Here is a 22,770-nt window from a genome sequence, read left to right on the forward strand (position 1 = left end):
CGGCGCTGCTGCGAGGCCGAGAGGGGCCGGGTTTTTTTTGGGTTTTTTTTGGTGTGTGTGGGGGAAGGCTCCTGCAGAAACTGCAGAAGGGGCTTTAAAAAAGGGAGAGAAAAAAAAAAAAAGTGTCGGGAGAGTTTCTGGCTTGTCTGGAAACAGCAAGACTAATTGCCATGCGCTTCCGGTTTGAAACTGGCAGCAGACAACATCTTGAAAATGAGTCACTGCAGCTCACAAAGAAACTCTGTGGTTTTCTCCCTCAGGTTTATATATTTGCTCCTTTTTACAGTTTCCTTTGTAGTCATCTGCCTTCTCCCCGGCCCTCCCCCTCCCCGCTTTTCTTAGCCACCCCCTGCCCCAAGACCCCTTGGCCGACGTGGATAGTTTCCACGACCAACCGAAAAAACACTAAAAATGTTTGTAAGGGAAGGGGAAAAAAAAAAAACCAGGAGAGAGAGAGAGAAAGGGAGAGAAAGTGGAGAGTTGTTTTTGGATCTGGCTTTGCTGAAGGTTAGAGGGACTCTGATGCTGCAGGGGGAAAAAGTTCCCTGAATTTTCCACTGGCTGCAGGAAGAGAGCCCATTTAGTCATGGCTAAGTAATGTCTGCACACACACCAACTAATCTCATTAGGAGTTTCCGTTCCCTAACACAGGAGGGTTTTGTGAAGCCCTGTCAGCCTTTCTAACATTGCAGTTGAAAGGGAGGCAAGTTACATCTTTATTTACTTAGGGGTGTAGTGCTAAGACAAGTTTATACAATGCAGCATCTTTCTGGTCATGAGGACTCCAACTTCAGAAGTCAATGGTTTCATTTAATTTCAAGCAGAAAGTCATGGCTCATCTCCTGTTTTTCTCATACAGGCTTTTCGATTATTTCAGAATAAATGTAATTTATGCATAAATACTTTTGTAGGGTGAGGTACAGAAATGGGGTACACAGAAGGCTGTGTTATGATAAGCATGTTCTGTGCATCTGTGACAACTGTATGTAATTGTGTGGTTAAAAGAGTCTTGTACCAAGATACTGAGGTGATGGGCATGTTTGAAAAGTATATTCACTCACATAACCTTCCTGTACTGGTGCTTACGTATCTAATCTTTGAGTGATTTTTGTACATAGCACTTTGGACTTAGTGGTTTGTGTAATTATTTCATGATGATTTATTTTCATAGCAGTCATGAAAGAAGTCTGTGTTCAGAATTAGAAAGACTTCTGCCATGCCCCACTGATGGTTAATTCAAATTAGAAATTAATAACTTTTTGCAAAAAAAAAGTTTGGGGCAAACAAAGAAAATGGAGTCTTGCTTGCAAGTGGGTTTTAACTTAAGGAAATGTCAAAAAAGGTGAATAAAATTGCATGTAATAGGAAATAACACTTAGCTACTTACTTGAACTGTCATGTGATAGCATTAAAGTAGCAAATATTGTGCAAAAAAGTAGTACTTGGATGGAGGACTAATTGCAGTGTACCACGTGTTTACCTTTGAGGATCTTCAGTGTTTCCTGTACTTCCTATGTCCAAGCTGCACAGATTCTTCATTAACATCACTTTACAGAGGACTTTTATTAATGGATTAGTGACACAATCTCCAGACACAGATGCCTCTTGATTTCCTAGTTGGGCAGAGAAGAATTTTTAGAATAGTATGTAAAACAGAAAATGCCCAATCTCTGTTTCAATCAAATGCAGTCATCAGGTAGTCGGAGCTATTTTCGGTTTTGGAGTTTTCTTTCTTTTGTAAAATTCTAAATTTTAGAGAGAGAGGTGCATTACTGTGCATAATGTTAAAAAAATCTGTTGATTATGTTATGGAAGAGTTAGTGTGGTGTACAACACCAAAACTCTTACTGAAGTGCGTTCCCTAGCTCTTACTATCTCTCTTTGAAATACGGACATTAAATTGGCCGCTTACTGCATTAAATATTGCTGGAATTTCAGTGTGCCATCTACTGAATCAGTGTAGATGAAGCACACACATTCATACGTACCGATATATATATATAGTCTATCTACACTATATACGTTTCATATGTTGTATTCACTCAGCGTAAGTAAAAACATCTTGATGTCCTCGTAGAAAAACAGATGTAGTAGTAGTGTACTGGTTGTGTGTTCTATATGGTAGAAAGAGTGAATGAGAAGTAATCCAAAGATGTGTTAAAAATACAACAGTTCTGTTTGGAACAGAAAAAAACCCCCAAATATCAAATAGTGCATGATGGTTTTCACTCAAATAATGAAAATGTCTGTAACAGATTTTATTCTTTACCTGTTTTAATTTACAAAACATGAAAGTGTGTGAGAAGAATATATACTGTCTGCTAAGGGATGAGATATTATTATAATTGCTTATATCTCGATTTTCCAAATCACCTCCATCAGTTGTTCCTAAAAAGAAAAAAACTACAGGCTTATATCCTTTTGGTATCACCAACTCCACCTAGACATAGCAGCTGAAATAAGCAACACGGTCTCAGGGGAAGAAACTCAGCTACAGCCTTCCTTGTAACTGTGTTTATAAACCACTGTGCACATGGATGCTTTTATATGTGGAAACAAAAATCTATTTTGTTTTATTCATTAGCAGTTCTCACTGCTTACTGATTCACAGTGGTTCTTTGCTCCCATTACTTAATGTTATTTCTTTAAATATAAATTATGAAAACAAAACAGGTATCTCACTCCAAAGACCGAAGTATTCCCCTTTGCTGTGTGTGAAGTCCAATTATGTAAACTTTACCTTCTCATTGTAATGCCCTTCTTGGGATGAAGGCATACTTATGATAGAGGTATTCTTAAGGGAAGGTGTTAAGGATCAAGTGACTTAACTATAACTGAAGCTGAAATCTACCTTAGTTTAAAAATCTGTTCTGGAGGACTTAGCACAGAATGAAAGTCATTTTGCAGGTTCACCAAGGTGCACGGAGCTTGTTGCTTGCTCTGAGGATCATGTGTTTACACGTAGGAAGATAGGTGTACATGACAGGGACATGGAGATCCCTCAGCTGTATGGAAAACACAAACCTTAGCCTTGGGAATGCAACCACATGACAACATGTTGCTTCAGAAGAAAGAAATAGATGCCAAAATAAACAGACATTTGGCTACTACAGATAAGGGAGAGTGGGATAAAGCTGGGAGAACCAACACACAGTTACTTGTGATGCATGTATTTATAAAAATTTATTTTAGCGAGTGTGTTTTGGTGACCTCATATAAAATTTGTATGCTCATGTAGTTACCGTTACCTCTGCGAGTGGTTCTCTGTCAAGTACTAAATAATCCAAGATAGCAAAGAACTGGTAAATTAGCTAGTACTTCCCACAAAGATGTGGCAGGTTGGACTCTTTTGTGCAATTCAGACTATTTATCAGTCCACGGTTTTCTTCTGGTGGTGGCGGCTCGGGTGTGCAGCATGCCTGGATGCTGCTGCTTGAATCCATCTTAGAGCTGTGACGCTGATTATAGGACACATGTTAGCCTGGGCCAGTTTCAAAGAGTACTGTTGGTTTTGAGCTGCTGTGTGTCTTTCGTGACCGCACCCAATGGTTCATGCAACAGGCTGTCACTTAGGGGCCTTTGAAAATCATATTGTGCTGTGTATCCTTGGATTGATTCACCATGGCTTTCTCCTTGGTGTTTCCCACAATAGGGAATCTCACAGTCTTGAATCATTAGACAGATGTTTACTTCATCTGTGGCTTGTTAAATGAATCAACTAATATTCTGGAGGCTATTGAGAGCTCTTGAAAGACTGAATATGCCTGTTCTCATGTTGAAGTATTTTGTTGAATAATGAATGATTAAAGAATTAGTCACGATTTTGAGGAGAATGTCAAGGTGTAGGCACAGGAAGTCCAGCTCGCTGCACTGCAAAATACAAGGCTGCATGTATGGAAACAAAGCAGATGAAGCACAAAGTACCTCTTATCTGTGCACTTCACAAAAAGAAAATGCATCTTCATCCTTAAAACTTTCTTTAACCCATTGTGGTTTTATAGGCCAGTAATTGTATCAGAATTCAAATTGTTAAGGGTTTGCTGTCAAGAGTGGATTTTCATTCAAAGCTCTTTGAAGGAAGCTTGCTGCTTTTCTAAAAGCAAAACCTGAAGAAGATACCTGCCATAAGCATTGAGATGAAAGTACTGCTACGGCACTACCTGCCAGCTAATTCAATGCCAATTAATAACTGTATAGTCATTCTGCATTTTTAATTTTGTATGAATACTGCAGTAGTTTTTGCAGTACCAAAAAGTACCCTGGAATTGTTGATCTGCTTAATCAGTGTAATTCATGGTCAGTATCTCACAGTGTACTGAATAACTAAGTATTTAAGTAATTATTTTAAAGTTATATTACAGTTAAGAACATCGGAGGCAAAATTTTGCCATGTCCTAAGCAGATACAACTCAGCTGAGAATTATACTTTTTTACTCATATGGCGATGGCGTTACAGTTACCAACAACTGTGTCTGATTTTGGCCTGCTTGCTCAAGTAGCATTGCCTGACTATCTAGAGCAGTGGGGCTTGTCCTTTTTGTGTCTGTGGATCCATAATTATTTTTGAGCAGTTGTGCAGATGCCTATGTCGCAGTTGAGCCTACTGTAGTAGTACTGGGGTAATTTGCCTCTCCTTCAGGAGGAATCCGTTGACCCCTGCATGCATGGACCACATGTTGAAAACTGCTCACCTAGCTGATGACACCTATGAACTTTTAAGATAAGTATCAATCAACCATGTAAAGAAAGGCTTCTAAAGATGATACAGTGTGCTCTGTCTACATCTGAGTGGTTAGATACAGCTAAGGGTCTTCAGGAGAAGAATTTCTGTCGGAAGCCAGAAACTTAGTTGTGTTGATCTTTTAAAGCACTTAGGGATGTATTTGTTTTTGAGTGTGTCAGCACTTCTGTTAATGCACTAACTACATGTTGCAAACATTTGAACGCTAGCATAGGCCTTGAATGTAACTAAGGCATCGGAGTGGCTCTTGCTCTCTGTCCAAGTGTCCTCCTCGTCTTCCACAGCTTTGCACTAAATTTGCAGCGTCAGGATGTACTGAGTGTGTGAAGGACACTGCCCACTCCATGGCTTCTCCCAGACCCACTTCAGGGAGTCATTTCAGTCACGTCTGTGTCTCTGCTTGCCAATGGACTACTCAATATTTGAAGATTCAGAATATAGCTTGGATAACCTTTGCAAATACCGATTACTACATGTTAATATATTTTGGCTGTCTTGCAAACAACCGTGTCTTAGTTTCTTCAGCTTTAAAGTATACATTTTTTTAATCTTGTGGATCCTAACTTGAAGATCGTTTGAGGTACTAGGAGAGGAAAACTTGTATCTTACATGTTGTCTTCTAGTTTTAGCTGTCGTTGAATTATGGAATGAGTCATTTGGTTGTCATTTTTATGATTCTTACCAATCATTTAAAATTGGTAAAACCTTTCTAAGCACTAACCTCAGCAGTAAGTCCTGTTAATGTAATTTTACAAGATGGGTCTTTCTCTGAAATTATTAGTGAACAAAGAAGTTTGTGTAAAATACGGTTTTGCAGTTGTACAAAAAAGAGTAGACTTTGATTATATACTTCATCTAAAGAATCTAAATGTTTTTAATCAAATGTCCTCCTATAGGTTTCCCATTCTCATTTTGCAAAACAGCTGACAGTTATCTGGAAAACAGATTTCTATTATGCATCCATTTGCCTCTAATGTGGTGACAGCACCTCTTTACTGTATCTGTATATTTCTTCATCTTTCTTTTTTTTTCTTTTATATTAAGAAAATTGATCAGATGTATTTCAGTTTAAGCTTTTTGGGAAGGATGCTAATGAGTCTTATTGTTTTGAAATGTTTATACTGTGGTAATGTTGAGTGGCCTCTGTTGTATCAAGTCACAATACAGCACAAACAAAAAGTTCATAGACTCAAGTACCACTGTTATCTCTTCCCAGCAATTAACAGTAATTCATGAGAAGAAACAATCTCTAAAAAGCATTTAGAAAGTAAGAACGTCTTCCTATTGCAGCTCTGTTAGTGAAATCTGGAGAAAGTTGACTACCTTCAGAGACTTTCTTCCATGCTACACTAATATAGCTGAGATGGGAATGTGGGTTTAGATTCTAGATATAGACCTCTGTGAAGTCTGGTGACTCAGAGCAGACTCAGAGCAACTGGCGTGTGTGGTTAGTTTAGCAAACTGCGAGCGTGGAATAGGGCTGCTATAGTAAGTATGACTGCAGCACTCCTTCAGTGCTGCTGCTTCAGTACTGAAGCTCTGCAATGCAAATGCTTCCAAAACACAGCAGCATCAAAGCTGGATTGATTCCCTGGGAGTAGGGTACAATAAAACTGACTGTGCAGTCTCATCCAAGTTGAGGAGGGGGGACAGAGTCTTTACATTTTATTTAAACGTGGAATCTTACCCAGGATTCAGCGTACAAATCAAAAGAGTGGCTGTTATATATCCTGAGCAGCAGAGACACTAACAAACCAGTTGGTGTATTGATGTCACCTCTAAGCATAGGCAATCTAAGCACTTTGTATACAGCAAAGTTTGCTGTCATCATTGAAATAGTGTCCCATTTGTCTCTCCTTCATAGTTCACAGCAGCCATGAGAATTAGTTTAAGTACACAGGACACAGACAGTACAGGAGAGTAACAACCAGATCTTCTGGTGGCTGAAATCTTGTGTATTTTATGATGCATTCTGCTGGGTATTCCAGTGTTTAATGATCGATGTTAGGGGAAATGTGTAGGTGTGACCTTCAGGTTCTTGTTGGTGTAGTAGACAAGTGAATAATGTCAGGAGATAAGAATCTTTTAATTGGGTTTCAGTTTAGCTTAGCACATGATAAACATGCATAGTAGAACTTTGATTAGCATGGAGAAAGAAGGAGAACAGCAGATTTTTGAGATTTTGACATGTAAGAGTGATTCTTAATTTAGGTGTTTACTATGAGACCGTTGCACACAGAAATAGCAGCATTTAATGTGAGAAATGTGGACCTTGACTAGTGCTGTGACTAGTTGCTCATTTTTTATGACTAAGGAACTTACACCCTGGCTTGTGCTCCAAGAACTATTGCAATAGCGCTAATGTTTTGGGAAGAAATTGTCCAGGTAAAACATCTCTATATGTACGTAGGTTACCATCTGCTGAATTGTGGTACACTGTTTTCAGTATAATGCTATGACTGACTCCCCTTGCAACGTGAGAATATACAGGTAACCCTGTGTGTTATTTAATAGTTTAATGACTCATTTTGCTAATCCAGCAAATTCTGAAAATTCAGTGTGTATAGGAAGGCGAGCTCTGACTGCCAGTGTAAGCTGCAGTGATCTTGCTGTGCTTCAGGTCTTGCGGAAATTGCCAGCCACCTCGGTTTGCCTGAACAGAACTCCCAGGACTGCGTTTCCTGTCCTTTTGGCCAGGTTCCTCTCTGCTCACAGTATTAAAAAGACCTGCTTGTTTATCTGAGTTTCTAGTCTAGGAAAAGTCAGTCGAGAGGGGAAGGTTAGCTTAAAAATCGGAATACAAAATGTGTTAAAAGTGACATTTGAGACAGTTGATAGTATTAATACACCATTTAAAATATTAGAGCCACTAGCATAAGTTACAAAGCATTCGGTCTGCTGCCACAAAATTGGAAATTTTAATACTTCAGTTTAAGAAGGAGGTACAGATAAAGAAAAAGCATTTACATTTGGGAGTAATCATGGCTTGATACATCAAGTAAACTTTCAGAATAGCCACTGTTCCTGGAGGCTGTATCCTCTGCCATCTTTAGCTATTTTTTTTTTTTTTGGTGCATATTTTCTCTGAATTTATCAAAGGGACTATCAGAAATTTTATATAGGACAGTCAAATAATCATGATCTGTGTCCTACTGATGCTGACAAAAATGTAAAAGAAAGTCATATGGGAAAAATAAACATATAGGGCTGGCTTTGAAAGCAGAAGTCCCTTGGATTGCAGTGTAGCGTATTGCCAGCATGCCACAGATGTGCACCACATGAGCAGACAGAAAGCAGTGTGAGGAGTCTGCATTCATTTTACGTCTGTCCCAAGGTGAATGGTTGGAGCCATTATGGATTTATGTAGTTTTGTTTACAGCTAGCTTTAGAAATAGTTGAGCAGGTTATTTTTTTAAGCCTTTCACAGGGAGGCAACTAGCCATATTCCCTCCTGCTTAGGGCTTTTACTCCAGTTGGATTAAGCCTGTTTCTTGAACTACATCCTTATGGAGAATCTGAAAGCACTCGTGTTTTAGAGGCGGTGTCATCACACCTCTGCTTGGCAGGCGACCAGTCCTTTGTTGTATTAATTTGGAGGTTGCAGAACTTTCTTCCTTTGGACATCTGCCTCAGCCTTTCTTTGACTTAGTTAAAATAATTAAAAACTGCAAACATTGTATTACCAAATGTACCTACTGGAAGCGTTACTGGACATGTGTGTGAATGCTTTCTTTTCTGCAGTGGAACTTGATGTTATCCTATAATATTTTGCTAGATCTTGCTGCTGTCTCTTTTGTGTTGCTCTTAACCACAAGAGTCTGTTTATTTTCTTAAATGTGCTGGGCCAGAACAGTGGGTATTCATGCTTAAGAAAGAGACCTTGTAAATTATTACTGTAAATAATCTGTTACATTAGAATATGAAGAGGAGACTATTACACAGGAGTGGCAGAGTAGGCATACATACCTCATGTGACTCATGTTAAGTACACCGGCCAGCAAAACCCTCTGTGTTTTTTTGGCACATCCTTAAACCAGTCTGGGTTTGTGTGGCAATATTACTGTAGTTTTGCAGCAAATTGGAACTTGTGTGCTTGGGCACTCTGTAACTTTTTCTAGTGTTTCCACTGGGTGGTGCTGCAGGAATTCCTATTTCTTTTTTTTTTCACTTGAATCTGCATTTCCCAGAAAGACGCCTCTAAAATATAATAGGAGGAAGTCCTGATTTAGAAAGTTTTGCAGTTTCAACACAATGGAAGAACTTGGAGGATGCTCTGGCAGGAAATGTCCTGGTTGCTGGATGTGGAAAAATTACCAGCATTCTGTATCATACGCATAGTTCCCTAATGTGCCCTGGGTATGGATTGCACCATTAGTTTGATTTATTACCTTTAACAGAGAAAGTTCTGCATCAAGTTAAACAAGGTACATTTACACACTTAGTTGCAAGCTTATTTTTTCAAGGCCAATTAAATTAGCAGTAAGATCTCCTTTGATGAGTATTTGAAAACTTTCTGAGTAAACAAATCGATATTTGTTTTTCCTCCTTTCTGGAAGAATCACTAACTTTTCACCAACCACATCCTATTTATCACCCTTGAAGCATCTCTGTTGAGAAATAAAGTGTGAGGACTGACTCAGACTTTTGCCTTGTTCTTTCAAATGTTTCTGAGCAAACATTTGGGCAGATTTGGCAGTTGTCTTTTAACCTCTCATGATATACTTGTTGTACAGATGAATTTTCAGTGGAGTATGTTACGGCTGACTGATTTTTTTATTGCTCAAGTTTCTTTTCTGGATGAGCAGCACCCTTTTCCTTCTGTAATCAAATGCAAATGCAAAACAAGTGTGCTTCAATTTTTTATAGAAACTAAAATGTAAAAGAGAAAAATTGGCCTAGGGGATTTGTAAGCTGTTCAACTTTCCATATAGACATTTGCTTTAGAACTATGTTAAAAATGTATATAGCTGAAACAGCTAGAGACTGCCTTATTCCATATTTTTCTTGAAATACACTCTTTGATATTTGTCATTATGGAATGGAATTGTTTTGGTAGTTTCCAACAAAAGTTTTTAAAAACTTAGATAACTGTTTATTTTATAAATTTTAAAATACTTTAGAAATGAGTATGGTTTAGCCAAATCTCAAATTTTAGTATTGAGAAATGGTGGTTAAAAAAAATAATGACAAAACAGTCACATTCTTTAACATGTTATTGCGGCAGTCATCTCAAGGGTTAAAATGAACCTGAGACACTTAGAAAAATAAAACCAGAGCTGCTATTACAAACTGGGACAGATGTAGGAGGCCAGGTTTCCTGTGGCCCATTTTCCAGTTTCCTGGCTGCAACCTGCAGAAATAAAGGAAGCCGAATGCTAACGTGAATGAGAAGCTAACAATGCCCCACGTCACGCTGCTCAGAGAAACGTGCTGTGGGCCAGAATTAGGATACAAAAGCAGTAAATGGATGTACAAAAAATATACGCACGTTTTCCAGAGTAGTCGAAAAGGTAGTCGAAAAGGAAAAAAAAAAGGCATCTGTTACAGAGAAACGCTGTGTGCTTGCAAAAGCACACACTTGCCTGTAAGGGAAATATAAGTGGAGGTGTGTGCCTGCTGTGGTGGGGTATACAAAAAGGAGCTGAATCTTTTGCAGCTGCTTTGGCTGGAGAAGGAATCAGCAGTTTCTTCATACACTAAGGGAAATGAATTTCCCTGCCCTGACTCTGCCTCTTAATCCTTTTCATGTACGTGTCTGATCACCATCTCTCTATGACTACCTACAGTGCGTAATGTTGGCTAACGTGGCTTTTATGTCTTCCTGATTTAATTGATCTCCAGCTGATTTTTTCAGCCTCTGGGCTCCCCAGCCAGTCTGTCCCACTCAGCTGTCCCTCCTCTGCCCCAAGTCCCACGACCTGGTTTATAGCTCAGAGTCCCAGATGTTCCTCTGCGGACCCTCTAAAGCAACAAAGCGCTCGTTTTGATCCTCATGCCTGGAGGGATTCCTGGTTTTAGCCTTCAGAACTTGTTCATGTTGATTGTACAGGATCAGCAGTATATCTCTTTATTTTAGAAAGGCTGTGGGGAAGCTAACATAGAATGGGGAGAAAGAATCCAGGTAGGAAACCTGGAGTATGTGGGAGAATGGAAGACAAGAACACAGCTGTAACATAGTTGTATGGAAGCTAAGGACCTCTGCAGAGGTCCTGAATGCTGCAGAGCTGCTTTCCAGCTTTCTGCCTTTTTCTTCCAGCTTTTCCTATGCGAGAGTCCTGCAAAACTTAGTGCCCCAAAGAGTATCCTACTTATCTCACAGTTCATGTCATAAATCTTTCTGATACTGAGCTTTTTATTTAGCTAGCTTGGTCTCTGAGCCTCCTGGTTTTCTACTGCCTGGGTTTAAGATGGCTTGCTTATTTGTTTTATTTTGTCCAGCAAGTTAATGACTTTTTTTTTTTTTACCTTAATGCCACTTTACTGACATTTTGTCATACAGAATTTTGTATGTATGGTCTTGGTCAGAAAAAAATGGTAACGCAGCTCGTCAGCACGTGTATTCATGCATCTTAACCCTTTCTAGTGTAACTTGCATAATGTTTTCATAATGCTTGCTCGTGTTGGTAGAAGTCAGTCTCCACACACTAAGGGGAGAGACAGTGTTTGGCATTTGGGCCCCTCACCTAAGTGAGGAATTTGGGCACGCCCTTTACAGGAAAATCATCTCTTAGATGGGATGCTTTGTCCTGTGGATGTCTCTGTCCTTTTCTATTATTCTCTTCAGGGAGGCTTATGGTGTTGACTTTGCTGCTGCTCCAAGTTTAGGCATTTCCGTTAGTCCCTGAATTTGGTTGAAATGAATAAGGGCAGTATTATCAGCACAGATATTCTGAGTTACCTCCTTCCCGAATCAGTCCTGAACTTAAAATTTGATATGTGGAGATCACATTGTATCACACTGCTTGTGCAGTTGGTAGGCTTTGTATGGGGGGGCACACATCTGAAAGAATGTAAATTGGTAATGCAGAGGGTGTTAGTGTGGTTACCTGTCACAGCTGCCTGAGGAATGGACTTTCAGAAAACTCGGTCCTGAAATATCCTTTTGCTGTCTAATGTAGCATTTCCAAGTATAATTCCTTCTAGCTATGCCAGTGATTATTTGCATCAGCAGTAGTGGAACTGATCACAAAGTAAAATTACTAGGCTATTTAGGTCAGGCCAACCTGGCAAATTTTGTTTCATGGCTTAGAAAATATCTTTGACTGTCAAATGCATTGTATAAATATTTTAAAAAATGGTAAGATGGCAAATGCCCATGTATTAATAGATGAAAAAAATAATTGACTCTTTTGTCTATATGAATTTTGATTAGGCTTTCCATGACACAGAATATATTTCTTACATAGGTTGCCTGTCTCATTCTGTACCATAAATGGATGTCACTATCTAAATAAGTGATTTTTTAAAACTATTTTTCTTCTACTCCATGTAATTCAGTATGTGGTTCCATGTATTATTTATTGCCTAGCATTCAAATCCTGTACTGAGCACAGAAGTAACAGGAATATTTATTATTACTATTTAATATTAATAAAGAGTTGAATGAAATGTGAAATACATGCCCTGTAGGAAGTGACCACATCCTAACACCCGTTTCTGTCAAATTAAGGCAAGATGCTGAATTCCCTTTGAGTCAGTAAAAATTCAAAAGAATTAGAAAACACATAAATGAAATACAGTGTTTTCTGAAGATTTCTGACTCCTCCTAGTCATAATTTATAATAACTTTTAATAGTGGTAGCACATTTGTGGTTAAATGACATGTCTTGTAATACATCTGTCGTGATTCTTTTGCTCCACCACTCAAATGAGACACCAGTTAAGGCTTAATACACTGTGTGGCCACGTTGTCCTCCCAAGAGGATAGTTAATACTTTGTGGAATCCTAAAATGGTGCCCATAGAGAAAGGCAGGTTAATACTTCTGTTGACTTGATTGGAAATGAAATATTTTGCATCAGTTTAAAAATCCTGTCACTGCAGGATCTTGGATTTCCCCTGCAAATCACATTTTAGAGAACAGAAGTGAGATGCAAAGATTAATACCAGTTTACCAAATTAAAGGTATTTAAGATTTGACATCACCATATATGCTGAGTGCAAAGCTTCTGTTAAAGGTAGTTACAGCTGTGAATATTCAATGCAACTCAGACCTGAACACCTCAAGTTGGGTGCTTAGAAAAAAAAGGACCATACAATTAATGATAAGCTGAAAATGTAATTTGCATGATTTGCCTCATGTAGGAATCATATAGATACAGTTGTTATAGAAGCAGTATGGGAAGCTTTACACAGAAGCTCTGTGGCAGATGGACATGGAGTACAGTGCAGCATTGGGCTGTTATAATCTCATTTCTGTATGAGCAGACTTTGGTCCTATCCAGTAGGAGATTTATGCACGTACCAATTAAGCACATCGATGCTGAATTCTGAGGTGCATGGGTCCTTTCTAAAGCCTGTTCAGAGCTATGCACTTGGAGAGTTGATGGTAAGGCAAGCAGGGTGGCGAGGAGCTGCCTAAATCTAATCCCACCACAGCCAACTGCCCTGGGTCCAGCACCTGAAGTGTCCCCCAGAGATTATGTGAGTATCTCGGCTGGTTGAAGAACTGATCACCAAGAACTGAACCTCTTTGGAAAAGGTGGCAGTAACCTTTTCTATAATAACCTGATGGAAGTCACCTCTCCTTAGTCACCGGGACAGATAGTGTGGAGTGGGTGCTCCTGTAGGGATGTCCTCACCCACGTCCGTGCATTTTACGTTACGCCTGTGGCTGAGTCACCGTGAGGCCCACACTCAGTAGATAAAGTGGAATCCAAAACTGTTTAATTTTACAAACAATAAGCATCAGAAAACAGGTTCATAATGGAAAGCATAGTGCAACGTTAGCTGTAGGTTACCCTCTGAGTGTTCTTGGGTAGAGGTGAATGGGGATGGAGGAGACGGCAGCAAAATGCGTGTCACTGTGAGTTCAGTTCCACCTAAACTCTCTGAAGACGCATGACTGCTGATGATCTGAAGGAAGATATAATTTAAGGTCTGGATAAGAGAATTGCACCTCTGAGGTATTGTACTGTTTTGGCGAGTGGCATGGTGGTGGAGTTTGGTTTAGTGCTTCTGTAACTCTCTTCCATCTTTAATTTCCTCAGCTGAAGTTCTACTGACAGGTCTTCGTAGCATGGGACACCTGTAGACATTTTAATACATTTTTTTAAGAAAGAAATTTCTAAGTTACTTCTAATTTTTCAGAGCAAAAAAGGTTCTGTTTGTGATTTCTTGTTCAGAAGAGTTGTATGATACAAGCTGAAATTATGCAGAGTATTGCTGTATAGTATGTGATGTACAGAAACTAAGATTATTTTAAAGTAGTATGGCTGTATATACCTACACACATTTAGTGAAGTTACAAAATTTATTAATTAAAAAGTATGTATATATGATGCCAGATTAACAGGGATGCTTTATTAGTTATGATGTTACAGATAAATAATCCATTAAAGACGTTCATACTTGCACAGATGCTGTAGTTTAAAGGAACTTTTAAAGACTAAAGCAAGTATATAACTTTCAGGTATATTTAATTCTAGCTGTACATTTTTTTTCTGCCTTACACTATGTGGAAAAGGATTTGTGTAAAGTGATAAAAAATGCAGTGAAGCAAATGCAAACCTTTGAAAGTGCCAGATCATCTGTCCATATAGGCAGTTCGGTTTCAAGGATACCTGGCAGTCCTGGGACACTCTGCCATCTCTTGAAGGTGCTCTGTAGTTACTGTGTTACACAGCTGGGTGTCGGGGATAGGTGTTTTTGTCCTTGTCATTCAGACTGGATTCTCAGTTAATTAGAGAAATGAGGCTTTTGCAGGGGTAAGAAAACCGTCATTAATTCTGCAAACCCTTGTTTGGCCAGTGTACTCAGAAATTATTTGGACCAAAACAGAGCTCCAAGTTCTGTTTTTCTGTAAAACTATCGACACCATCCTCTGGTATCTTTAACTTGTGCTTTTACACTAGTGAAGCTTATGCAACCTGATTTCCCTAGTGCTGGAGCAGAGTTGGGAGAGGCAGATCTCCTGCCGCTCCGGGTGGCAGATAGCTGGAGGTCTTGTGCCCTCTCGTGGTCACTGCACCAAGGGAGACATCAGGCAGTAAGCCTGGCATGTTCTGGCCATGCAATAATCTATTAGGACACAAACAGTAATATATTAGGAGGCAAAATGAGCAAGGAAGTTAAAAATCATGAGCTTGTTTAGATAAAGACAAAAATATCCACTGCATATCCATGTACAAAGATAAGTCAGGTAATAATTAACCCCATTAGCAACATAGTCCGTTAACCCAGTACTACCGGCATCTTTAAATCTGCCTTAGACGTAACATGTCCAAATTAAGTATCAGAAGCAGCCGAGAAAAAATGGTTTGATATAGTGTTGACGTGCTAAGGCTGGCAATGTTGTTGAAAGCAGGAGAAAATCTCATTTTGTAGTTCTGTAGTTTAAAAGGTCAGTTTTAGCTACATCTTCATTACAATAATAAATTGTCTTCAGTGGTAATGTTCCCAAGTTTTAAGCTGTGTATGTGCCTGTGCTGAGTTGGAATATAGTCATTCTTAAGTTTATCCCTCTATTGCAGTCCCTGAAAAAAGTTTATTCTAGGGAGGGCTCAGGCAGTTAGAGAAAAAAATGTTCAGCCAACCTTAAAAGTGAGACTTAGGCACTGTTAAAAATATTCCTAGTTCTCAGTCATACATATGATAATGAAGGAAAGATCCCTGTTAGAGAAAGGTTCAGGGTAAACATCACTTACTTTACTGTGCTTAACTGTACTGAACTTTCAGCATTTCTGCAAGATAGATAATATCTTTTGAGCTATTTGACTTGACAAACAGAAGCAGCAAGAGCCATTTCAGGCCCTGGAAGAAACAAAATGCGTAAAGGCTGTATGACACAGGGAAGGGTGCGTGTGGTGGGAGGGTGAAAGAATGTGGTTTCTCGTCCTCTAACCAAAGGCAACGGCTCTGGTCTTTCCTTTTCCTCCCCTTCTTCACAGTGACATATCTGAACAACTTCAATATACTTCTCAGGACAGTAAAGAGCAGGTTTTTGGCTCATTTCAGTGGACGGTTACATCAAGTCCTTTTTTGCCCCCTGTATGTTCCTTTGAAGGGTGGTTGCGTACATTGAATTGAAGACACCAACTGGAGAGGACCCTGTACCATGTGAACTGTGCGGGCAATGCTTTTCTAAATACTCAACTCTATTTTATGTGTCCCTTCAGAAAATAGCAGTGGAAAAAGTACTGAAACGGGAATGCAAGACCTGTAGGTCTTGTGGATGTTTGGTTGTAAACGATATAGTAGCTTCCTTTGCTCAGTTACGTAGGATGACTCCTACACAGAGCTTATTGCTGAAATGAGCATTGGGTGGAACACCTGCTCCCAAATGTTTTTCACACTGTTGCTCTCCTTTGTCCCTTGTAGGTATGGAGAGTGCAATCACACTGTGGCAGTTCCTTTTGCAGTTGCTGCTAGACCAGAAACATGAGCACCTGATTTGCTGGACGTCTAATGATGGCGAATTCAAGCTACTCAAGGCAGAAGAAGTGGCTAAGCTGTGGGGACTCAGAAAAAACAAAACTAATATGAATTATGACAAGCTGAGCCGCGCGCTCAGATACTATTATGACAAGGTAAATTTTGTTATTCTCGTGCAGACTAAGAAAATAGAAACACTACCATTTAATATGTCACCTCTATGTGGAAGCTATTCAAAAGTTCCTCTAACTAGTTTTTAAAACAGACAACAGTACTGAAGGCAATCACAGTGGAGGTAAGAGGGCAGCTAAAAGATGCAAAGGAAAACACTGCACATCCCATTTCCTGAGGAGGGGAGGTTTTGACCTAGGTTTACACTTACTGATGCTTTCATGTGTTTATGCGTTTGGCTACCCAATATTTTCTGTAGCTTTTGACAACAATAAAATAACTGTTGATAACGGAGAACTGTTTGATTATTACAGCCTGCATAGGATCATCTGGAATGCAGGGAGGTGGTAGAAAGCAGTGATTCTGCGATGCAGCAGGCAGAGTGGCAGCTTTACCAGCAGGTATCACCCGTGTCAGAACAAGGAAAAGACAAACAAAGAACCCAACAGCATAGAGGGTGGGGTTGAGTTTCCACTGGGAAAGTCCACTGAGTTTTCGTGGGACGCATAGATCCTGTTGGCCAGTGTTTTACCTAGTCTTGCCTGAGCTTTCTGGTAAATCTTTTCTACAATTGTATTGGGTCCTAATTTATTAGCTGGAAATACACTGCTGAAATGCTTCTACAGTTACGACAGTGCAGTATTACCTCACAAGCATCTCACTGTAACTCTTCCTTTGTTTAATGCTCAGTGTTTGTAAGAGTTTGGAAATTTTCCACTATGTCATTTTAGGACAAAATCTGCATTATCTTCAACAATAGTCTAGATTATATGTTGCTATCATTTAATTACCAGCAATATATATGAGAGGGCACTAATGTGATGCCTTACTGGATGAAAGTGCAGAATAAGAGTAGCAAACAGAGGCAGAAGCAGATGGTGGGTGTCAGAGCAGGGGTATGTTTGGGTCTATTTGTCAAGGTAGTAGTGTCGTGCTGAGCTCATCTCAGGTGAAGACTGTATTTGCTGTAGAATGTTAAATTTACTCCCACTTGGGAACTTACCTTCTGGGTATCTCAAGTCAAAATAGTGGAACATGTGCTTTGGCAGGAGATTCTTCATCCAATTTTTCTGCCCTTGCGAGACCTACTGAATTTTGCCCCTCCTTCACAGATACATTTATTGAGGTTTGATAGAACTAATAATACCCAAGGAGTCAGCACAATTTAGGCAGCAACCTTACAACTGGCAAGCTGTGGTTATTTGCACACTCTCAGAAGCTGGTTACGGGCAGATAGTGTAGGCGTACACGTAGGGCAGAACTGTTGGCTGTTGAAAGCTCCACTTTCAACCTCTTCATTTAAAACTGTAATCTGAAATAATAACATACTGAACATAGTAATCTGGAATTATTTAGATCACTTAATTTGCTTCTGATTTTCAGACATTGTGAGCATGCCCACAATCTAGAAGAGGCCAGTAGAGGTTACTGGTAGCTAACACCTCTGAAAAGAAAATTTCTGCTATATAGTGGGAGTTCATAAGATCACTGTCACTCTTGTGAAACCATCCTTCACTTTGACATTTAGTCCTTAATCTTATCCTTCAGCATGAAGCAAGGTGGCAACAGTACAGCAGAGAATGCAAAAATGAGAACAGGGAGTAACCAGGATATGTATTAGATTGCTATAACAGAAGGATATTTGAAGGGAATCTCTCAGATGTGTCAAGATACTGAAAGGAAAAAATTGTAGAACACAAATATGGAGATGCTAAAATATCTTGCATATTCACCTTTCTCAATTTCAGACTCCATCAAATACAAGGAATTTCCAAATTGTTTCTCCAGCCTTTTTTGGATGGACATTATATTGTTTTCACCAATTAATATTAAATCTTTTCAGGATTACTTCCCCTTAAATATATATTTTTTTTTTATAATATGTCTAGATTTGTACGTTTTACTATTTCCTATATTTTTGAAGATTAAATATTAAAAAGAAGGACTGTTAGAGATTGTGGATATTAAAAAGGAAAACTTCATAGCCATGCTTAGTGGTCTGTTGTCATATTGATTTTCAGAAAAGGCAGTGAGATGAGATTACACAGTGAGTAACACCAGTGTTCAGCACAGTTATGGCATGCTTGCTGCCTGCACAAGGCAGAGGAAACTAGATATTGTTGCTGATCTGAGCTCAGAGTACTGTTGTCATGTATTATTTGTAGTGCACTAATTCTTGAAGGGCACAGTGGGGCTGGGCACTATGCAGCTGGTCTAACACAGCAATCAAAAACCAGGCTGACTGCAAATTAACTGTGCACAATTTGATGATCACTTTTCATTACTTACATTGGAATTTGGACAGACTCCTTCTTCTCCTGTAAGAGTTTTTTAGAGCTGTAAGTTCTGCAATGAAATGTTTTTAGTATTTTGTCCACTAGAAGTCAGATTTTTCCACTTAGCGTGTTTCAAAGGTGGCCTGACTGAGAAGGCACAAAAGGATTCAGAGAGGACAGTGCAGCGGCTGTTCCAAGCAGTTGGTGTGATGAATTCCCCTTCACTAAGTGCTAAAAAGGCTTCTGCTCAGCATGGGGAAGCTCGCTTCATTATATGACTCCAACCCCTCTGATTATAAACTTGACTAGCGTCAGTGGACACAGAGTGCCTGCTGGTGAATGAACAGCATATCCAGGCAGAGCCCAAATACACAGTTAGTGACTGAACAGACATTGCTTAAAAACAAGGGATGAGGTATTTGTACCGCTTTTCCTTTGAGATGTCTCTGATCTCTTCAAATCAATGGAATATAATGGCTCCTCACTTGAGGCTCCTTTTCTTCTTTTATTCCTTAACCTTTTTTTTTTACCCTTGTACTGTTTTCAGTTGCCCTTCCCAGGACACCCACACCTTTGTCATCTGTTTCGTCTCTGGTCACGCAGCATCTGCCAGAGGAATGGCTCTGCAGTTTCTTCGCCAGGGCTCTGGCTGAGGTGACTGCTTGCTGATCTTACAGCTGCTTTCTTGGACTGTGTGCTCTCTTCTGTCTGCAAATTTTATCTAAGAAGTGTGGCACAAGGATTTTGGCCATTTTTCCAGGAGTTCTGCAGCCCAATGGAGGTCGTAGCTCCTAGATGGAAAGAAGGATGAGTTCTTTCTTCCCCATGTATTGTGATTAGGGTTTGAACCCCAAACCAAAACCATGGCTATTGCTATCTAAATTGAAGGAGTAACTCCTTTAGCAGAAGACAGTGGGAGCTCCTCACTCTCTGTGTGGGTATGGTGTGTGGTGTCCTGTTGGTTCCCAGGCAGTGGAGAGTGCAGAGGGACAGGGAAACTTGCTGCAGGTTTTGAAGTGTGAGAGACACTGGCCTAAGATAGCAGACAATGAATCCTAGTAGGCTGGCAGGGAGTGCTCAGCAGTGAGTTCAGTCCTAAACGCTTCCTCTGCCTTCAGTTCAGTCTCTGCTGCATAGCACAGAAAGGGAAGAAGTCGAGGAGGGAAGGAAAGGCTCCTTGGCATTCTTCTTTCCCTTCTGCAAAACAAAAGGGGAAGGGCTGGTGAGGTGGAAGAGCCTCTCTCGGACTTTTGCACTCCTCTCCTCTGGACAATTCACCAATTTGTGGGATAAGCCAAGAGCAGTCTTGACCCTCAGGTGGCCTTAAGGAGCCTTCTGAGATCCTTGTCCCCTCCCTTGCTGTTGGCAGTGAGGGATGTGTTGGCAGCTGGATGTGCTGGGATGCACACCGAGGAAATGGGATAAACACTGTGCTGCAGGCTGGGGAGCGGCAGCAGGAAAGGCGAGAGGCAGAACTCTGGGCTAGACTTTGTTTGGGTTGTGGAATTATCAACAGGGACTTCCCTACCTACAACCGAATGATCTGGCAGCATGTGAATTTGAGGCAAAGGGCAGTGATTCTTTAGAAATGATGGTGGCACATGGGATGGGCCTTCCTTTTTTGGGCTGCCCTCTGCTGCTACTGCATACAGCTGATACTAACTGAGCTACTGCTTCATGGTTTGTCTTTGAAATTATTCACCGTGGAGAAATAAAAACTGATCACTGGATAAATGGAGGTTTATGAGCTCTGCCATTTTGCTTGGGGGGAATGCTGGCTTGTTAAAATTCATCATCTGATTCATCTGAACTTAAAAGTAAATTAATTCCAGTACTGGAGAAAATAACACAATTAGGACAAGTTCCTTAGCCTGGCTTTCAAAGCAAGCATGATGTGCTGTTGAAGCTGATGGCTAGATTTATGTTAAATTCACATATAAAGCACCCCAGGAAATGTAGAGTGTGGCATGTCCTGATTGTAATTTGCTACCTTGATTCTGGTTGCTAAAGGTTTGTAGATAATCTGAAGACTTTCCATTTTCTGTTTCATTTGTTACCTGAATTCCCCTCCCCCCTTTTTTATTTAATGCATTTCCCCTGTTGCCTCAACAGAGCAGCAGAACAGATGACAGATAGCGCTGAGGAAAGGCATCCTGCGCTCTCTCTACCTGCAGCTTGAGCAGCATGTCCATCATGTCACACACTTCTGCCGGTCAGAAATCTCTTGTAATGCTTTCAGGCAAGGAAACCGTTAACGTCTGTTCCCACTCAGAGCACTTTAGCTTGATGTGTAGAACTGAGATATCTTTATAAGTAGGATTAGTAGGTTTCTTTTTGTTGAAGTTGCCCAGTTACTTTGTTTTTCTGATAGCTGTAATGACAGATACCTTTTGGAAGTCTCTAGAGGTTTCAGGACTACTAAAGGTCCCTGTAAATACTTCAAGATGACACCACAAAAGGGAAGCTAGTGAGTTTTCCCCATGAGGTTTTTTTTGAGGGAAGGAGGGCAAATCCAGGAAATTACATGCAGATACCGACATTAATAGGATGTAACAGTTGTGGAAGTCAAGCCCTCAGAAGTTAGGAAATGCAAGAGTCACAGTTCCCTAGGTAACCTTAATGTTTGCATGAGTTATGCTGCATCTTTAATTACACAGTCACATGCTGTTGCGATGAGCAGCTATTCAATATTTTTGCATCCTCTCTGAACAGTATGTAGCCCCAGGCTTTACTCAGTGAGTGCTATTCAATTTGTCTTCTAAAGACAGAATAAATCATTTTAGTTTCAGTTAATGGCTGCCCGCTTGTTTAGATGGGTCGGCAGTATGATGTATAGTATACAAATAATATGGGCTTCTTTGTGCTCGTTGCAGTGCAGGGGACAGAGCTTCTCAGGTGCTCTGAGGATTCAGAGGTGCCCATGGCATTCCCTCCCCTCCCATAACAGGTCAGACCCGGTAGCCTGGTTACTAGTTCCTATTTTTAGTGCCAAAGTGTGGGTGGCAGCATGGAAGAATTGTTTTGGGAAGAGGGCCCCTTGCTTGGTCTGCTTACAGAACTTCAGGATATAAAGTGATAATGGAAACTTATTATTTTACTTTTGGGAAGGTCTTCTGTTGAGTTACCTCAGGGGAAATAGAATATTACAATGAAACAATAGCGGTATGATGGTGCTAGAGTACCAGCTATACGTTTTGTAGTGGTACAGATAAGAGGTCTTATAAGGAAATACTTGAAGGAGCATTAGAGAATTGGAAGGAGCTTCTTTCAAGAGTGATGTGTGGAAGTCAAGAAAGTGCTTGTCTGAAATGGCATAAAAGTGGTTATTGAGTGCTGTTCTTGTGGAAATATGTGAGTAAAGAATTTGATATGTAGTAAGAGGTGATGGGTAGAGGAGAATACCCAAGAAACCGCCCCCCAAAAGAAGTGACAAATAGTTCATGTTTGATGTGAGAGGAAAGGGACGCCCAGTAAACTGCAGCAGAGAGAGCAGAGAACCTGGCCAAAGGTGCCAGCCAGAGGAATGGCCTTTGCCTTCCAGATGGAGGTGGGTGAGGAGAGACTGAAATCTGGCTAAATGAGAGCCTTGTGCTTCCAAAGGTCAGTACGGGTGCATGATCTAGTAGCACCTGTGCCTCCATCAAAAATTTCACAAACTCTAGCTTCTACACACAGTATAATAAGCATAAGTGCATAAAGTATGATGTTAACAGAATCTGCCTGCCTGCGCACGCTGATGTGGGCACACGCCCCGTTTTTTGGAGCAAACCATGCAGCCACAGGTACCTCCTGCCAGCTTACATACTTCAGGCACTGGAGGGTGAGCAGCCCTCTCTCTGGGTAGGGTTCCCAATAGCTGGAGGCAGCCCAGCTCCCTCCTCATAGCGTCCTCTGAGGAATTCATAGCCTAAGTGTCCCTACACGTGTTGCATCCCTTGGTACTCTTGGAGCCAGGGAATTTGCAGCACATCCAAGTGGGAGTTAAGTGCAG

General features: G+C 40.3%; 1 protein-coding gene across 2 annotated transcripts in view; it reads left to right on the forward strand.

Annotated features, from left to right (window-relative positions):
- ELK3 (ELK3, ETS-domain protein (SRF accessory protein 2)) overlaps positions 1–22,770 on the forward strand; it is a 38,883-nt gene that overhangs the window by 476 nt on the left and 15,637 nt on the right. The window contains exons 1-2 of one of the 2 annotated variants that reach the window (XM_010561903.1): positions 11,006–11,018; positions 16,279–16,487. In XM_010561903.1, coding sequence (XP_010560205.1) covers positions 11,006–11,018; positions 16,279–16,487 — 222 coding nt within the window. Of the gene's footprint in view, positions 1–11,005; positions 11,019–16,278; positions 16,488–22,770 lie in introns of those variants that run through there. The other variant, XM_010561902.1, reaches the window with a different exon arrangement.

The sequence above is a fragment of the Haliaeetus leucocephalus genome, unplaced genomic scaffold (assembly GCF_000737465.1).
Source record: "Haliaeetus leucocephalus isolate CR32 unplaced genomic scaffold, Haliaeetus_leucocephalus-4.0 Scaffold151, whole genome shotgun sequence".
NCBI lineage: Eukaryota > Metazoa > Chordata > Aves > Accipitriformes > Accipitridae > Haliaeetus > Haliaeetus leucocephalus.